General features: G+C 53.1%; 1 protein-coding gene across 1 annotated transcript in view; it reads left to right on the top strand.

Moving 5' to 3' along the window:
- The first annotated feature begins 11524 nt into the window (after nt 1-11524).
- Nucleotides 11525-17131, top strand: part of LOC141730244 (uncharacterized) — a 124474-nt gene continuing 118867 nt past the window's right edge. Inside the window, exon 1 of the mRNA XM_074547675.1 lies at nt 11525-11533. Coding sequence (XP_074403776.1) covers nt 11525-11533 — 9 coding nt within the window. The remainder of the gene's footprint in view (nt 11534-17131) is intronic.

The following is a 17131-nucleotide window of genomic DNA, read 5'->3' on the forward strand; positions in this document are numbered from 1 at the left end:
TTCTTAGCAATTGGGAAAATCCTCGGTGGTCCATCCACCCACAGACGAGGTCTCCAAATGTGCCCCGACATTTGGTCCAGCTTTTAGAGGCCTAAAAGAGCAAGTCCAAGTGACTTGATGATATTTTTAGCCCAGAAAGCCCTGCAGCTGATGGCACACTTCACAATCAGCAGGGGACACAGCTAGGCCAAAGCCCAGACCTCTGCTGGGAGCCTTTCTCCTCAAATACCCTTCAAACAAACCTCCATGCAAGTCACTTGGGAAGGTTTCTTCAAATGATCCATTTCTGGCACACGACTACACAGGCTCATGTGAAAGATTCTAAAGCAGCTGCTGTGGTGTCAAAGAGCCAGCACTAAGAGTCCTTCTCATCTCTTTGTAGCTAAATCCCACTTTAGGGGATTTGAGGAAGTTTGGAACGAGCTAGAGAGCAGACCTCCGAGTTTTTTAGATGATGCCATTGCTTTTTCTTCTCTTCTACATAGACAGGAAGGGTGAGTTTGGCTCACATCTGCCCTGCATGGCTCACAAGGCCGGCAAGACTTGTAGTTACAAGAGCTTTGAAGGACTTCTTGGCCAAGAAGACACTGCCAACAAGAATATTTATGTTTTGCAGCCAATCCTTCAATATTTCGTCTTAGGGAGTCAAGCTACAGTGTAAGCTTCCTTAGCCAATCATGTTATGACACAGAAACTCACAGCACTGCATCCTAAGCTTCTTGTTTACCATTGTAACTAACTTTTTCTAGATCTTCAGCACTAAACTTCTAAACTTTCCTCCACTTCAACGTTTGTCCCCGTGTCTCTGCTATAATAAACTAGAAATCCGCATTCTCGCTTCTAGCACCTAAGTTTGGAAGCCCTTTCCAAGGTCTCCGATCAAATCCTGTGTTTAATTCTAAGCTTTGCTGACAAGACCAAAGGTCTGAGATTTCCCTGCATTTGGGTTTCCAACAACACTGATGCTGTCAGTTCCAGAGTGCCCAGGGTCCCTCTTGCAAGTCAACTCTGGCAGGAACAAGGCGGCTGCCGGGGGCCTGCTTGTGGCCTCTGACAGCCCATTGCTCAGGGCTTGCCAGCGCCCCAGCCCCTCAGGGGCTGCCCCAGCCCGGCCAAGCTGCCCGGCAGCAGCGCCGCAGCCCCACAGCAGCTCCAGAGCAGCCCCATGCAGAGGCACCTGGGAGCCCTCAGCAAGGCAGCCAGCAGCACACGGGCAGGAGGACACGGCTGGCGCTTCCTGCCTGGCACAGGGCTTGTGGCCATCTCCAGGCACCGCTCCGGCAGGGATCCCCGCAGCCCCGGCCCCTGCCCAGCTGCTCTGTCACCAGCACAAAGGCTTCATCAGAACCACCAAAGGCCAAGGGGCTTCTGGCCATTTCCCCTGCAGCACTGCACGCCTGGGCAGCTGGGTGAGCACAAGCACCCTTTTCCCCTCCTCCCCTATGCCCTACAGACCCTGGGCAGCAAAGAAAATCTCGTGAGAGTGTGTATATTATAACACGGTCTATATTTACAGAGGGTAAAAATTAGAACGGTAGAAAAGAAAAATCTTAAAGAAAAGTAAAAATCCCCACTGGCTCAGGCTGCACCAGCTAAGAGACCCTCCCAGATCAGCTGTCCTCAGAGCTCCAGCAGTGCAGCCAGCTGAGCCGCGAGAGACAAGGCAGAGTGATCCATGCCCTGTGCAGCTGATCGTGCAGCCTCTGAAAGATGGAATATCGGCCATGCGGTGTTGTTCGGAGGACATGCAGTGTTTGAAGTGCCAGCTCTGACACGGCACTGCTTGTGTCCTCCGTCAGGCGTTCCAGGGCTGCAAGAGAGAGGAACAGAGGCACGGTCAGAGCCGGATCTGCTGGGAGCCAAGGAGAGCCTCCTGCAAGGGCCATCCCAGCCAGCTCTTGCCGTGGCCGGGAGGGAGCAGGGAGCAAGGGGATCAGCCTGAAGCTTCTGGCCAGGAACGGCCCACGTCGCCCTGAAATCTCCGTGTGCTCCGCCCACGGGAGCAGAGCTCTCCGCAGCCGGGACAGGGCTTACAAGCTCCCCCCTGGCAGTCCCTGCTGTCAGCCCGCTGCCCTCACTCACTCACCAGTGCAGATCAGCTGCAGCTCTTGCTGCTGCCCCCTCAGGTGCCGCCCGGCCATGCCTGTGAACACAGAGCCTGTCACGGCCCCAGCGGCACAGCTCCCTGCCAGCGGCGCTGCCGGCGCTGTGGCCACAGGGGCTGCTGGCCCGGCAGGGCTCAGCCCGGCCCTTGCCGCACGCTGCCGCCCCAGGGCACGGCTGCCAGAGGGCGGCAGCAGCAATGTCCGGGCCAGGCGGGGCTCCACGGCGCCGAGCCCGGCTGGCGCTGCCGGGGCAGCAGGCGGGGCTGGGGCCGAGCTGCGGCGGGCCGGGCCGGGGAGGGAGGCCGGGCTCGGGACTCACCCGTGAACCTGACGGCCGCCTCTCGCAGGGGCTCCTGTGGGCTCTGCAGGTAGCGCAGGGCCCGGCGCAGGTGCTCGGCCGCTCGGCTCCTGTCCTCTGCCAGCTGGAGAGAGCGGCAGGAGGGAAGGGTTGGCGCGGGCTCAGCTCCTGGGCCGGGCGCTGTCTGCGCCCAGCCCCGGCCTGGCCTGCCCGCACAGGCCTGAGGCGCGGCCAGCAGCCGCTGGCCAAGGGCTCCCGAGGGCAGGGGGCAGAGGGCCGGCTGCTGCCCGGGGAGCCGCGGTGCCGTCCCGCAGCCCCGCCGGGCCGGGCCTCCATGGGCACCCGACTCAGGCCCACGGGAGCCTGGAGAAGAGCCCGCGCGTCCTCTGGCCGCAGCAGCGGGCAGGGGCACAGCTGCCTGGGCCCGCACACTGAGCACCGCCCTCAGGGCCCTTCTCCAGGCTGAGGATTCTTGGCTGCTCTTACCAGGCTCTCGCCGAACCTCCATGTCTCATCCACCTCTGGCACTTGTTCGAGATTCCTTCTCTTCAGGAATCTGGCTGCAGAATACAGTACTACACAGGACGCCTGGAGAGCAGCAGAGACATACAGATGGCCCCACAGGCCAGGGCCCAGGAGCATCCCAGTGCCACAGCCTGGAGGAGGTTGCAGCCCGCAAGGTGCCAGGGCAGGAGGCAGCCCAGCCCCTTCCCAGGTGGACAGCAGCCGGCCACAAGTGCTCACCTCAGCAACAATCTGATTTTCATCATGGCAGTGGAAGTAGAGTGGGACCAGGCTCTGACGCACGTGGGACTTGAGGGCCTTTCTTCCATCTTTGGTTAATGAGTCCAGAATCTCTTGAAAGACACACATGGAGCTCAGCTGCACCTGGCTATCATCCTGTATGAGAGGAAGGGCAAAATACCTGAGCATCAGCAGCTTCAGGCCCCCCAGGGCACAGGCCTGCATCTCCACAGGGCACCAAGTGTCCGGGCAGCAGCCAGTGGCCGTGGCTGTGGGCACAGAGCCTTACATGGTCAAAGAGTGGCAGGAGCGCCTCAGCCAGCTGCAGGGCAATGGGGGTGGGTATTAGGGCACCATCATCCAGGAGCAAGTATCTTAAAAGAAGAATGGTCATCCCGATCATGTCCCTATCATTTTCCTGCAGGAGCTCCACAAGCCTTTCAGTCAGGCTCCACAATTTTTCAGCCTGTGCGGAACACGACTTTGTGAGAGGCTGCCCGGCTGCCGCAGGGCCCAGAGGCCAAAGGCCTGTCCCGAAGCACTGGGACAGCTGAAGCGGGAGGCAGGAGAGCTGGGAGCAGCTGCCCCAGCGGCCAAAGCCCAGGCAAGGCCGAGCAACTGCGTTGCCCAGCCCCACGCTGCCTGCACGGCTTCAGCCACTGCCCCCTTCTCACCATCAAGGGATTCTTGCCCAGCACTACGAGGCCTCGGAGTGCCAAGTAACGCCTAGCCATGTGCTCGCTCTGCAGGTTCTGTGCCAGGATCTCCAGAACACTGTCACTGCATTCCCTCAAGTCCAGGCACTCGAGGACCTGAAAGGCACAGGGCAGTGACAGGGGAGCCGGCTGGCAGGAGCCCAGGAACGCACAGGGCCGGGCCCAGGCAGCAGCACAGGGCACGGGCACCCTCCTGGCAGCTGTGGCTGCGAGAGGCCACAGGGCTGGGAGGCCGCTCAGCCAGGCAGCGCTGGCCATCAGGCTCACCTCCACAAGGAATGCCAGGGCAGGGAAATCCCAGTATGGCATCTCTTTGCTGAGCAGGGCGAGCAGGTAGAATGCCACCGCGGAACAAAAGTGGATGGCTGAATGGCAAATGATTCTGACAAGAGGAAAAGGAAACAAGACCCTGAGCCTGTGGGGCAAAACTCTCCCACGAGTGACTCACAGAGTTCTCGTCTTCCCCCACCACCTTTCCAGCAAGGGGACCTGGGCCACTTGGGAGTTGGTTGCTCATGGGCACCCTCCTCTGCCAGCCTTTTCCAGTCTGCTTGGCCGTCCCTCAGTGACAAGGCCCTCTGGCCCATGGCCACCACGGACACTTTGTGGCCACCTGGGCACAGAGCAGCAATGGCAGAGGCAGTGGGGAGAAGGGGGTCTCACCTGGCAAGCAGAGCCACGGCAAAGTGGTGAGTGTCAAGAGAGAGCAGCGTGTCCCAGGCACACCTGCGCTCCATTGCCACCACCACATCCTCGCAGTGGAGAAGGCAGAGCAGGGACTTCAGGGTGCGCACTGCAAACCTGTGTGCAGAGCAAAGCCCAGGTCACGCTGGCAGCACTGGCTCCTTGGCAGGCCACGTGGCAGGGACAGGAGGAGTGGCATGGAGCACCTGTTGGGGCTGGTGGCAAGGCCGTGCTCTTCCTGGCATCCCTTCCAGAAGGTGTCGACCTCCTCTGGCATATCCAGAGTGCTGAAGAACACTTGGAATAGCAGATGCACCAATAGGCGGGGGAAATACACCTTCAAGATCCGTGGGAGACAGGGCACCTGGAGGATCTTCCACATCACCACCGTTGCCTGCAAAGGACAAAGCCCCATGAGACAGCGCTCAGTGCCGAGACGTGTGTGTGTGGCAGGGCGCGAGCATGGCAGGGAGAGGCCAGGAGAGACCATGGCAGGGGGAGCACAGGGCCTGGTGGGCCTGAAGCCGCCCCTGGGCCAGGTTTCAGGCCAGCGCCTGAGGCAGGGAGATGCAGCGGGGGAAGAAGGATGGAGAGCTGCTGGAGAGGCAGCCTTGGGGCCTGCAAAGTCCAGTTGCAGAAACTCACAGCCAGGGCAAAGACAGCCGTTTCGTCCCCGTCAGAGGTGCAGGTGCTGTACTCTGGCCAGCTCCCCAGCACATCCAGGAGGATCAGCTGCGCCAGCTCGGCAGTCCTGGCTGAGCCCATGATGGTCTTCCACATGGCCATGGCAGCTCTGCGGGGTTAGAGCTGTGTCTCAGGGGGGTCTCAGACACAGCAGCAGGGGCAGCTGAGCCGGCTGCCATTTCTGCCTGTGCCCACTGCCCCCCTGCCAGCAGCAGCCAGACAGCCCAGCCCTGTGGGGACAGAGCCCTGAGAGGCGGCAAGGGAGCATGGCAGCAGGCTCAGGGGCTGACATGGCAGGGCTGGGAAAGGGAGCATCCAGAGGGCCCTGGAACTCTCTGTTGCTCCAACACCTGGGGCAGGCTGTGCAGGGTGATGGGCTGGGGAGGCCTGAGCCCTGTGGGCAGGTGGGCCCCATACCTGTCACAGGACGGGACCACACGCAGGAGCGTCACGACTGTGTCATTTGGCTGTGCTTGGGTGAGATCCAGCAGGGTCTTGTCCAGCCTGTGCTCAGCAGAACCATTGGCTATGAGCCACTGGTGGATGTAGCTCACCATGGCAGGCACCTGGAGAAGGCACGGGGAGACTTGGAATGCTGCCAGAGGGAGCAATGTTCCCAGCTTCCCCGGAGGAGTGCTTCCCTTCCCACCCCACTGCCATGTGGCGTGAAAGGCTCACAGCAAGCAGCATGCGTGGATTGGGAGGCCAAGCAATTGCTGGGAGGATCAAAGCCTGGCCACAGGCTGCTTACTTGCTTTGGAGTGTAAAAATCGTCCTCTACAAGCATACACAGCAGGGCAGCACTGGTCTTGCTTAGGAGGATGGGCGAGTATGGTCTGAGGCCCATGCCCGTGGCGATGGTCTCTTCCTCCTCAATTCTCTTGAGGAAGTTGCAAACAAACTGTAGGAGAAGGGCAAAGAGCCGGGGATGTTGCATGGAGTGCTGCACACACGGTGCTGTGCTGAGCAGGGACAGCAGGCCCAGCCCAGGTGGGGGTGGCTGCAGGTACCTGCGCTGTCCTGCGGAAGCGGCCACGGCTGGACTCCTGCTCTTGTGTGCGCTCCAGGGCTGCATCTGGCAAAGAGCGAGCGCAGCCAGAGATGTAGGGCTGCGGGAGAGGCCGGACAACACGGCCCAGCCCTGCCATCCCCAGGCAGAGAGAGCCCCGGGATGCCCCAGGGGATGGAGCACGGCCACTGCGGGCTTTCTGCCCGGCCCCTCTTCCGTCCTGTCCGTGGGCATGTCCCCAGGGATAGCATGGCACGGCACGGCACGGCATGGGGTTCAAGCTGGCAGCAGGCACCAGTCCTGTGGCCCAGCTCTGCCACTCACCCTCCTGCGGTGGCTGAAACGGCACCACCTCTTCAGTCTGCTGTGCCGGGGCAGCTGCAGGGCCTTCTTCCTCCTCCTCCACCCAGGCCAGCTCAGGCACTGCCAGGTGTCTCTGCTCCATGTCTCTGCCTGGATTTGTGGCTATTTGCAGGAGAGTTGCCTTGGAAAAGCTCCAAGTCACCAAGTCCTGCAGTGGTGCCTGGAAGGCACCTTCAAGTAAGAAGCCTCAGGAAGGCTATAGGACTGCAAGTCCTGCCCTCGGTCTCAAGGGCCCCTGCCACAAGGACAGGGGACTCCTGACAAGGACTATGATATGGCCTCAAGGGCACCTGCAGAAGAGAAGCCCCAGGGAGACCACGGGTCAGCAAGTCCTGTGGTCTGGCCTGGAGCTCAGCTGCAGGAACAAGGCTTCAGAAAAGCTCCGGGTGGGACGCGAACAAGCGCGCTGTGCGGGGACTCCTCACGACACCGCTCGGTCCCGTCCTGTCCCATCGCGTGCTCTGAGCACTGTAGTGTGCTCTTGTCACCTCCAGCCCCTATGTCACCCCGTGTCACAAAGGGCCCTTGGACACCCGCTCCATGTCACAGTGAGTGTGCGGCACCGTGTCACCAAGGGCCCTTGCACACACTGCCGCCTGCCCTGGGGCCATGCCCAGCCCACCCAAAGGGGCCCAGTTTGGAAGGAATGGCTGGCCCCAGGAGCCTAAGCAAGGCCGACAGGGTCTTTAAGAAGGGCTCAGAGCATCAGCAAACGCTGCCATGCTCTGTGGGCTCAGGGCAGCAGAAGGAGCCCCCAGGGCTGCCGACGCAGCCGTTCTGGGAAGGGCACGGGGCCTTGCAGGGAAGCTGGCACGGCCTCCTTGGGACACATCCCGGCTGGTGGCCGTCCTAAAGCTGCCGGTGTGACACGCACAAGGAACGTGTGGGCCCGGGCACCAATGCTGCTCTGAGGCCTGGGGCCCGGGGAGCTCTGACATCAGCAGGTGTGGCAGAGTCCCCGGCCAAGCAGACCTGCCAGTCCCCGAGCCCTGGCAGCGCTGGTGCCCGTCTCCTGCCCCAGAGACCTGTGGCCCCTGGGGGCTTTCTGTGCCAGAAGGAGCCAAAGGCCACGTGCCTTGTGGGCTGTGCCTCTTTCCTGCAGGGGCTGATGGCAGGAGCACCTGGAGCAACTGCTGGCACACTTGGTCTCTGTCAGATGATGTTGCTCCTTCCTGAAATGAATTTTTCTCATGGAAGGCATTGGCAGTAGCACCAGAGCACCATCCATTGCTGAGTTTCCCAGGGCAATTAGATTGCAAAGTTAACAGGCTGAAATTTCCTTGTGCTTTTCTCACTCTCCTTCCCACATTCTGGAAAAAACGGAATCTGCCCAGCCTCTGCATTTCTCAGCTTCAGTTGCTGCATGTCTTGCTCTGGCAGCTCATGTCCAAACAAAAGTGTGTCCCTGCTGAGCACAGCAATGAGCGGCCACAAAGTGGCAAGTTCCCCAGTGAACATCAAGGCAGAGACGTGGAAGTGCGGAGGATAAGGACAACTCTGGGAGGAGAAGCTCTTCTGTGTCTCTGATGATGTTGCCCACACCCTGAAGCAGCAGCCAAGAGAAGCGCTGGAAGCAGACGGGCGCACTTTTGGGCAGTACAATATCAAAAGATATGAAACCATTAGCCAGAATGCAAAGGAGGACTGCAAGGATGGAGTGTGGCCTGGAGGGGAAGCCCTGGATGCGGCTGAAGGCACTTTGTTCAGCCTGGAGGAGAGTAAAGGGCGTCATTGTGGTCTTCAACATCCTCCTGAGAGGAATCAGAGGGGCTGCTGCAGCTCTCGTCACTGTTGGGACCAGTGATAGGACCGGAGAAAAGGGCAGGGAGCTGGGACAGGGCAAGTTTCATTTCCATATCAGATCAAGGTTTTTCACCCAGAGCACAGTCAGGCACTGGGACGAGTTCCCCGTTGACGCAGCCCAGCGGAGCCCGGGCTGGCTCTTGGGAAAACTGCGGCGCTGCGCCAGGAGCGGGGAACGGCCAAGGCTTGGGTCCCGCCCGCGGCTGACCCTGGTGAGCCACCGCTCCGTGCTTCAGGATCCACTAACTGCAGCACGGAGCAGGCCAAAGAGAAGGAGGAGGCTCCTCGATTGTGAGGTTCCACAGGCCAAGGCTTATTCCAAGGGAAGGATTCGGCAGCAAAGAGCCGCCAGCACTTCTGTGCATGGGATTTTATCAGGGTACAACTCAGGGGGTGGATACAAACGATTGAGCAATAAGGAATCCGCAGGGGAGGAGCGAGGGGATTCCATCAGGTTCTTGGGACTAATTAGGACAGCTGGGAGGAGAGGGTAGGTCACATGGGCCAGTGGGGCTTCCAGCAATAGAGGAATTCCAAAGGGGTGGTGCAGTCAGGGATTGGTCCAAGGCAAAAGTGAAAGGGAAGGTTCAGGAATAAAGAGCTGGATTATCTTGAGAGGCACGGAGGCAGCTGGAACAAAGAGTGGGGAATGATGGCATGAGGGACAGCTTTGAGGGAGGGCAGAACCTAGGGGTATATGAAAACAAACCATTCTACAATAAAAAAACACAAACTGGAACACCCCAGGAAAATGGTCACAGCACCAAGCCCGTCTGAGTTTGAGAAGAGTTCGAAGAACACTGAGCAGTCACACAAGCTTTTAGACACTACATCAAAAGTAGAAAGTGTACGAAAGTCAAGAGAGGGAAAAAGAAAAAGAGCTCCCTGCAGCCATGGTGGCAGCTCTGGATCAGCACCAGGGAGAGGACGGATGTAGGCGTGGTTGAAGCAGAGGCAGGGGCGAAAACAGCAGAGGCAGAGGAGGTTCAAAGCAGCCACAGACCAAGCTGGACGCAAATCAGTGTGCATCTTGTAAGAAATCAGGACACTGGAAATAGGGCCAGTGCCCAGAGTTAGCAGACAAATTATAAATGAGCCTTGCTTGGTCTTATCCTATGCAAGTTGTTACAGCTCCAGAGCTCAGTCCCCAAGGGGCTGGGTGCTAGAAGCCAGCTCGCTCTCAGACCAAGGCCGCGGGTCAGCCCCTAGCAAGCAGGAGATATTCAGCTCTTATAGTGATTAGGCAGCTCTTGTGATTTCAGCTTTGCTTGCTAGGTAGCTTTTCCCTTGGCCTAAGGCTCTAGCAGACAGTAGAGAGAGGAGAAGCAGAAGACGCTGGCTGTTCCACGAGTATGGCCTTATTGGAGGGTCCATGAAGGGTCTCAGCTCTTCTTCTTTCAAGTTAGTAGGGGTACAGTATGTTACTTTTATACCCTTGGCCTGGATCCAATCCTGACCAATGGCAAAGGTGTTAGAGTGACCATAAGTGACCAATAGTAGGGTTAACAACATATTGCCTTGCATGGCTATAGGGATAAGGTACAAGGCGGATGTCCCTGGGGACAGGAAGCTTCTTTGCCGTTATGTCAGCATTCTATTCTCCAATGGGCCCTGGCTAAACCTGAGGAGTTTACTACATGGAAATGTTCAGCAGAAAGTCAGACTTAAAGAGCCAGCACTAGAACGCGATTTATTTGTGGTGAATAGGAAATTTATTCTGCAATTACAAAAATTAACTGGCCAAGATGTCACAAGTCCCTTATCACAGGAATCACACATGGAAATTACAGGATGTGCCTTTTTTGGGAATTGCAACAATACACAAGAGGTATATAATAAATAAGAGCATGTACAAACAGGTTGCCAATAAAACTGAATTCTCTAGTTCTGGTTTGAAGAGTATTCTCACTCCTCATTCACATCACAAAGTTTTATTCCTACAAAAAGGCACAGTAAAATGGCTATAGCAGCCAGTCTCGGGCCAGATTTGACTGCTTCAAGCTTTAGAAGCCTCTTGGGAAGCTGGAACACTTGCTCAGTTTGTAAACGCACTCCAAACTCTGTGTTTCTATTTGGGTACTGTTGTACTCAGTCCAGCTGGATAAAAGCTAAGCAGAGAAATGCCTTCTGAACATAGCAAAGCCATAGCCTCAGGCTCCCTGGACCTGTAGGGAGCACGACCTCACTCCCTAGCTGAACAAGCTATTTTTAGATTACAAAAAATGGATATCAACAGACCTGCTGTAATCAAACACTGGTGAAAAACAGCACCTGTCTTCAGCAAAGAGATGGCTCGTGATGGCTCCCACAAATGTTCCTAAAATGCTGTGCTGCCCTAATCAGTTTTCCAAAGGTTCTTCATGCATCAAGGTCTTGGGATGTGCACATGTCAGAGTGACATCAGGTCAGGAAGAAGGAGAAGAAAACACTGTTACATAACAGAGAGCTGGCTTTTGAATCTGGACACAACTGGTCTCTCGTTTGGCATCTTTCTATTGTCACCATCTTTCACACCCACCAGCTTAGACTCCAAGGTCTGGAAGCACACGGTGCCAGCACGACACACAGCACAGTGCAACACTCAACACAGTGGCGGTGTGGCACACGCCATCAGTGTGACACTGTGCGGCACTAGTGTCACACGGAAAACACTGCCAGTGTGACAGAGCTGAGACACAGAGCGGGGTGGGGGTCTCTGTGTGCAGCTGACACATGCCAGCTGAGGTGCGGAAAACCACAGTTGTCTGTGCAAACAAGTCAGTTCTTTATCCTGCATGCACACAGACCTTGGACACGAACAGTTGGCAGAAAGGCAGGGGCATTGCTTTGTCCCCAAAATGGTGTGGGCATGGTGCAGATGTGTAGGACGGCCTGCCTGGAATGCTGAGCTTGGGCACAGAAAGTCAAAGCTCGATAAGCACAGCTCTGTCAAAAAATGCCATGAAAGGGCAGAATGAGTGGGGTGATATTAAACGCCATGTTCAATTTGGCTGCACCAACTCCCTCCATCCAGCTCGGTCTGTGCAACACAAACCGCCTCGCCTGGGAGGTGGCACCACCCTGAGGAAAACTGGCCATTGAGCGGGGCTGGGACTATCAGCCCTAAGGGAAACCAGCCATGGACCAGGTATGGGGCCGTGACACCTCAGGGACACCGGCCATGGAGCAGGACTGGGGTTGTGACACCTCAGGGAAACCGGCCATGGAGCGGGACTGGGGCCGTGACACCTCATGGAAAGCAGCCATGGAGCGGGGCTGGAGCTGTGACACCTCATGGAAACCGGCCATGGAGCGGGGCTGGGGCCGTGACACCTCATGGAAACCGGCCATGGAGCGGGGCTGGGGCTGTGACACCTCAGGGAAACCGGCCATGGAGTGGGGCTGGGGCCGTGACACCTCATGGAAACCGGCCATGGAGCGGGGCTGGGGCTGTGACACCTCCGGGAACTCACCATGGCAGCCACCTCCCGAGGTTTTGAAGTACTTGTTTCTTGGTTTAATGCCCTTCCAAGATCAATCTAGCATCTTTGCATATGAGCAGAACATACAAGGGTATTTAAAATTGAGTCTGATCCAATCATCAAAGACAATGGATGTTTCCTCTAAACTTACCTTTTCATAATTGTCAAACAATATGGAACTTTTCTTATGTCTGACTTGAAATATCCAGAATGCAAAATTCATTCTCAAGACAGGAAAAAAGAAATCAATGAAAATAGGATATAGGCAATCTTCAAAAGGCACAGAGAAGAAAAAAAAATTAGAAAAAACTTAGAAAAATTCAGTTTTCTTCTTCATCTTCTCAGTATTTCTTCTTTAACATTTCTTGTCTAATTGTCCCTCGCAAAACAAGGCATGTTACAGCTTTATTGTCTCAGTACTGCACTTCCCCAATCGCTGACTTGCCATTTAGGCTTTGCTTTATTAGAAATATACAAGGGACTCTCTATGGAAGAGAGTTGCACAAGCCTCTGGATTCCTGACCGTTCACCTCAGCCAATGCTCACAGTATTCTCCTAACACACTTGAGCTTCCTGTCTTTCAGAGAGAGAAAGATTCAGCTGAAGTCAAGCAAACAGGGCAGGGCAGATGGAAACCTTCCCTTGAGATGCTTTTGGGAAGGCCTGCAAGGACCCTGCCTTCCCTTGGAACAGAGGTGGTCACCATGCATGGTGTTGCCTGACTTGCCCTAGGTGCCCCTCGATTGCAGAAGGACTTTTGCCCACTTCATCACTTGTCTGTCCCTCCAGTTCCAGGGCCTCAAACCTGCTCTGTAAGGCACTAAACCTCTTAGTCAGCTGCGAGTTTTCAGAATAAGGCACTGACCGTGGCTCTAACTAGTTTTTTTAGTCAGGTTTACAATATATTTTGAGAAGAAGAAGGGAGCAGAGAAGGTGTGAAAAATGCATATTATATGATTGGCTTCTCGCAAATATTAAAATTAATACTATATGTTATGTTGGAAAGTTATGTTGTATTAATCCTTTTTTGTAGCGCTATCCTAAGCTTTTAAAGTAGTGTGGTGAATATAGTTTTAGGCTACAGAAACTCTGTGCTGTAAGATACTTTTTCAAAATAGCTTAAGGAGAGATAACAGTAACAAGACACAAAAACTCTGAGAAAAGAAATATTGCCTCCTTATCAAGAAGAACCAGACTTTGAGGGACCAAGACAATTGATTTACAAGATGAAGGAGGGGTTGACAAGAACAAGAAAACACCCATTGTTGGAAAAGAATTTTGGCATTGTGATAAATAGGTATGATTCGTGCTGATAAAAAATTGAAACAGTAATCAATATTGATACATTAATTAATATTTGAGAATAATAAAACAGTTAATAGTTAAAAGGTGTAATGCCAAAGAAGAAATGGAAAGGAGGGGCTCCACCCACCCCCCCTTCCCGGCAGATGTTCTCAAGGACCACAGGGAAGAAGCTGAAGATACGGTTGCTAAAAATGACCAAGAACCTGGTTGGGTCCAAGAAAATGCTAATTATAAGAGACTTATTGCTTTGATATGTAGATGCAGTGATATGTTAGTCTTGGCTTACATTGTACTGGCTTGGTGCGCATGTGTAACCCAAAGGTGAATTAAAGGACAACGAAGAACACTACAGGGCCTTCATCAGTGACGACCCCCAAAGACTTGTGCGACCACCCAACCGAGTGGTGGCGCATGCGTGGTAAATGTGGTAATGAAGGCGGAGACAGAAAAGTGACGAACCGAAAATAGGAGGAGATGGCATTGACACATGGCATATAAGGGGTGACTTTTACTTGGCAAGCTTGTACGTGAAGTGGCAAGGGTCAAGAACCCTGCCCTCCGTACCCCGCGGTTGTTTTTGCTTATGCGCTATTATTTGAACCAAATTATCCCTTATTGTCCTGGGTTGACTATATGATGCTTTTATCCCCAATCGTCTCATTCTGTTTATGTTTATGTTGAATAATAATAAGTTTTGTACCTTTAAGAGTGTTACAGAGAGTGAAGGGGGAGAGAGAAGAAGCGCGCAGTTTGTTTTCAGACACTGCACTCACTCCTCCACATTCCTGCTCCTGACTGTGTTGTCTGCGGACAGACAGCGGGACAGAGAGCTCTTCTTTTGCTTTTTAGTTAGTGTTAGCTAGCTGAGGCAAAGAAGTTCCCTGGACTGTTTTTTTTTTCCCTTTTCTTTGGACCTCTTGGAACTGCTCTGGACTGAACACCCAGGAGAGCACCGGCAGCTGCAGCTGTGGCCCACCGGGCCGGCCCTGGCCTGCGACAATTCCAGCACTGAGAGACTGATCAGAGACTGAGTGAGCTGCTGCTTGAACCCGGGGTTTTCTCAGTTTGTCATCTCTTTTAGAGTGGCAAGGGGTCTCATTGTTTTGATACTGTTTTGGTCTTATTGTTTAATAAACAGGGGGTGTTTTTTCCACCTTTCTCCAAGGAGGCATTTTTCTTTCCTCCCGGACCAGTTGAGGGGGGAGGGGCCGATTGGATCTGCTTTTCCCACCGGAGCTCCTTTGGGGGGATTCTTCCCCAAACTTGCTCTAAACCTGGACACTTTTTTATATATTTTCTAAACTATTCAATTAAAATTGTTGCTACCTTAAATATTGTTTGGGTTTTTTTTGATGGGATAATTGGGCAAGGATAATAATTTTGGTGCCGATACCCGGGAACTCTTTTAACTCCGGGGAGGTGGATAGCTTCTGGGAAGGAGCTCCCCACCAGACTTTTAAGTGGTCCCAAGGCTAGACCACTCTCCCTTGGGAAAAGAGAGTTCTTTTTACAATAACACATAAGCAAATTAGTTATCGGAAGTGCGCAGGAGAGGCTCCCATCAGAGTGTCGGCTTGTAGGAGAGAGAGTACCCATAGAAAACTGCTTTGTGCACGAAGACCCTCGTGAGAAAAGGAGGCTGTGAGCATCACGGGGTTTTGGGTCGGGGGGTGGCTGTATGTGTGTGTGTGTGTGTGTGTGTGTGGAGTGTCTGAGACGGGGGCTGGGCAGTCCTGGACCCCCGAAGGGATTGGGACCTCCCACTACCGCGTTTTCACGTTCTCCACAAGGAGACCGGCCGGAAAAGGAGGGAAGCGAAAGAAAAGTGAATGAGTGGGGACCCCGGGAGGGTTTGACCCAGGGGCAAGGAGGGGGTCCCTGGTCCAGGCACCTGTGGGAAGGTCCTTGGGCAGGAGGGATTGACTCAGTAGGGAGACTGAGAGAGTGAATGAATAGGTTCAATTTCCTTGGAGGGATTGGTAGCAGACAATTTAGTATGTGATTAGATGGTGAGAGGACGGGGCTAATAGATTAAGAGGGAGAGAGAGGAGTGGAACAAGTAGATTGCAGAGGGAGACATAGGAGTGGAACAGGTAGATTGAAAAGGCAGTGTCACAGAGTAATGAGTGAGGAGTTGAGCCACGGGGTGAGTGTGGGAAACTAAGGCTCTCCTGGTACCGGGGATTTCTTAGTTTGTTGCTGCCAGAAATGGGTCAGGGAAAGAGTAAGTTCCTTGACCCTGGGGCTGCGGATCGTGTGAAAAATTCGCAGTGGTTTGAGGTATCTGAGGACCGTGAGGGGGGTTCTCAGGGGGGGAGTGTTCCTCAGGACAGCCCACTGGGGATGTTAATGCAGTTTTGGGATGAATGGGAATCCCGAAGGGAAGAAAATCTAGAAATTCAGAGGGCAGTGCCTAAAGGACATAATATAGGAAAAGTTTTGAGTGAGCATCAGAAAAAATATGAGTCACCGGCAGAATGGTTAAAAAGATTAAAAAGGGACTTGCAATTATATTCAGGTATAGATATTAATACTGCAGTAGGGCAGGTTCTGTTAAAAATTCAGTTTGTGAAAGGATTTTGCAGTGACATTAGGAAAAAGCTGGAAAAATTAAAAGATTGGAAGGACAGGGGACTGCAAGAGTTACTGAGAGAAGCACAAAGGGTGCTTGTAAAGAGAAATAAGAAAAAGCAGAAAGCAGATGCCAGAATTTTGGTGGCAGCAGTTCAAGAAATGCAGGCAGCTTTGAATGCAGAAAAATCTGCAGAGAAAAACAAGCAGTGGATGTCAGGATCTATTTTTAGGAACACAAGACCTGGGCATTTTTCCCGCTACAAGAAAAGACACTTAAAAAATTTTTGCCCCACTTTGAAGGGTGCGGGACCCACCTGTTTTTATTGTCATAAAAAGGGGCAACTGCAAAAATTGCAGAAAGAAACAGCAAGATGAGAAAACTTGTCAGGAGAATCAGAGAGGGCAAGAGCTTTGTTTAACGAAGAGGACCAAATTACACCCAGAAGAGGCCTTGATAATAAAGCTAAGAGTAGGTCCTCAGAGTGAAGAAGTCATATTTTTAGTAAATACAGGAGTTTCTCGGTCGACAGTGACAAAATTACCCCAGGGATATGAGATAAGTAGTGAGCAAGTTTCAGTAATCGGAATTACAGGAGAGGCTTTCCCTGTTCCTGTAATAAAAGGAGTGCAAATTGAAACAGATGACAAATTTGGAGTAAATAATTTATTGTTGATACCTGAGGCTGAGAATAATATGTTAGGTAGAGATCTAATAATAGCCTTAAATTTACAGATAAAACCCTGTGAAGGAAAACCTAAAATTTATTCTTTAACTGAAGAAGATAATCTAGAAATTAATGACATGGGTTGGCATTCAGGGGAAGTGGGAAAAGTTTAGGGTGAAGGAGTCTGGCCCCCTTAGTCCCTCCTGGTCAGCACAAGCCTGTGAATTTTATATATTACATTGTGCACTATTAATACTAAAAGGGCAAAAAGGGACTATTTATACAGACTCCAAATATGCTTTTAGTGTAGTACATACATAAGAAAAATTTGGAAGGAAAGGAGGGGACTTATAAACACTTAAAGGAAAGAGTTAATACACTCTTGATTGATTGATTTTTGGGATTGATAATTTAGATACTTGAAGCTTTAAAAGGCTCAAAGAAAATAGCAGTAGTTCATGTAAAGGAACACCAAAGAGGGAGGGATATTAGAGTCAGAGAAATAATTTGGCTGATGAAGAAGCAAAAAGAGCGACCTTAAAAAAAGGGAGATACTAAAATCATGACCTTATAAAGAAAAAAAAAAAAAAAATAGAAATTCATCAGGAGACACTTTCCCTTCCGCCAGCAGAATTGGCAGCTATAAGAAAATTAAGAGCAACATTTAAGGAGGGAAAGGAAGTTTTTCCTGATGGCAGGATTATGATGCCAAAAACCAGT

Source organism: Zonotrichia albicollis, chromosome 9 (genome assembly GCF_047830755.1).
Source record: "Zonotrichia albicollis isolate bZonAlb1 chromosome 9, bZonAlb1.hap1, whole genome shotgun sequence".
NCBI classification, from domain to species: Eukaryota; Metazoa; Chordata; class Aves; order Passeriformes; family Passerellidae; genus Zonotrichia; species Zonotrichia albicollis.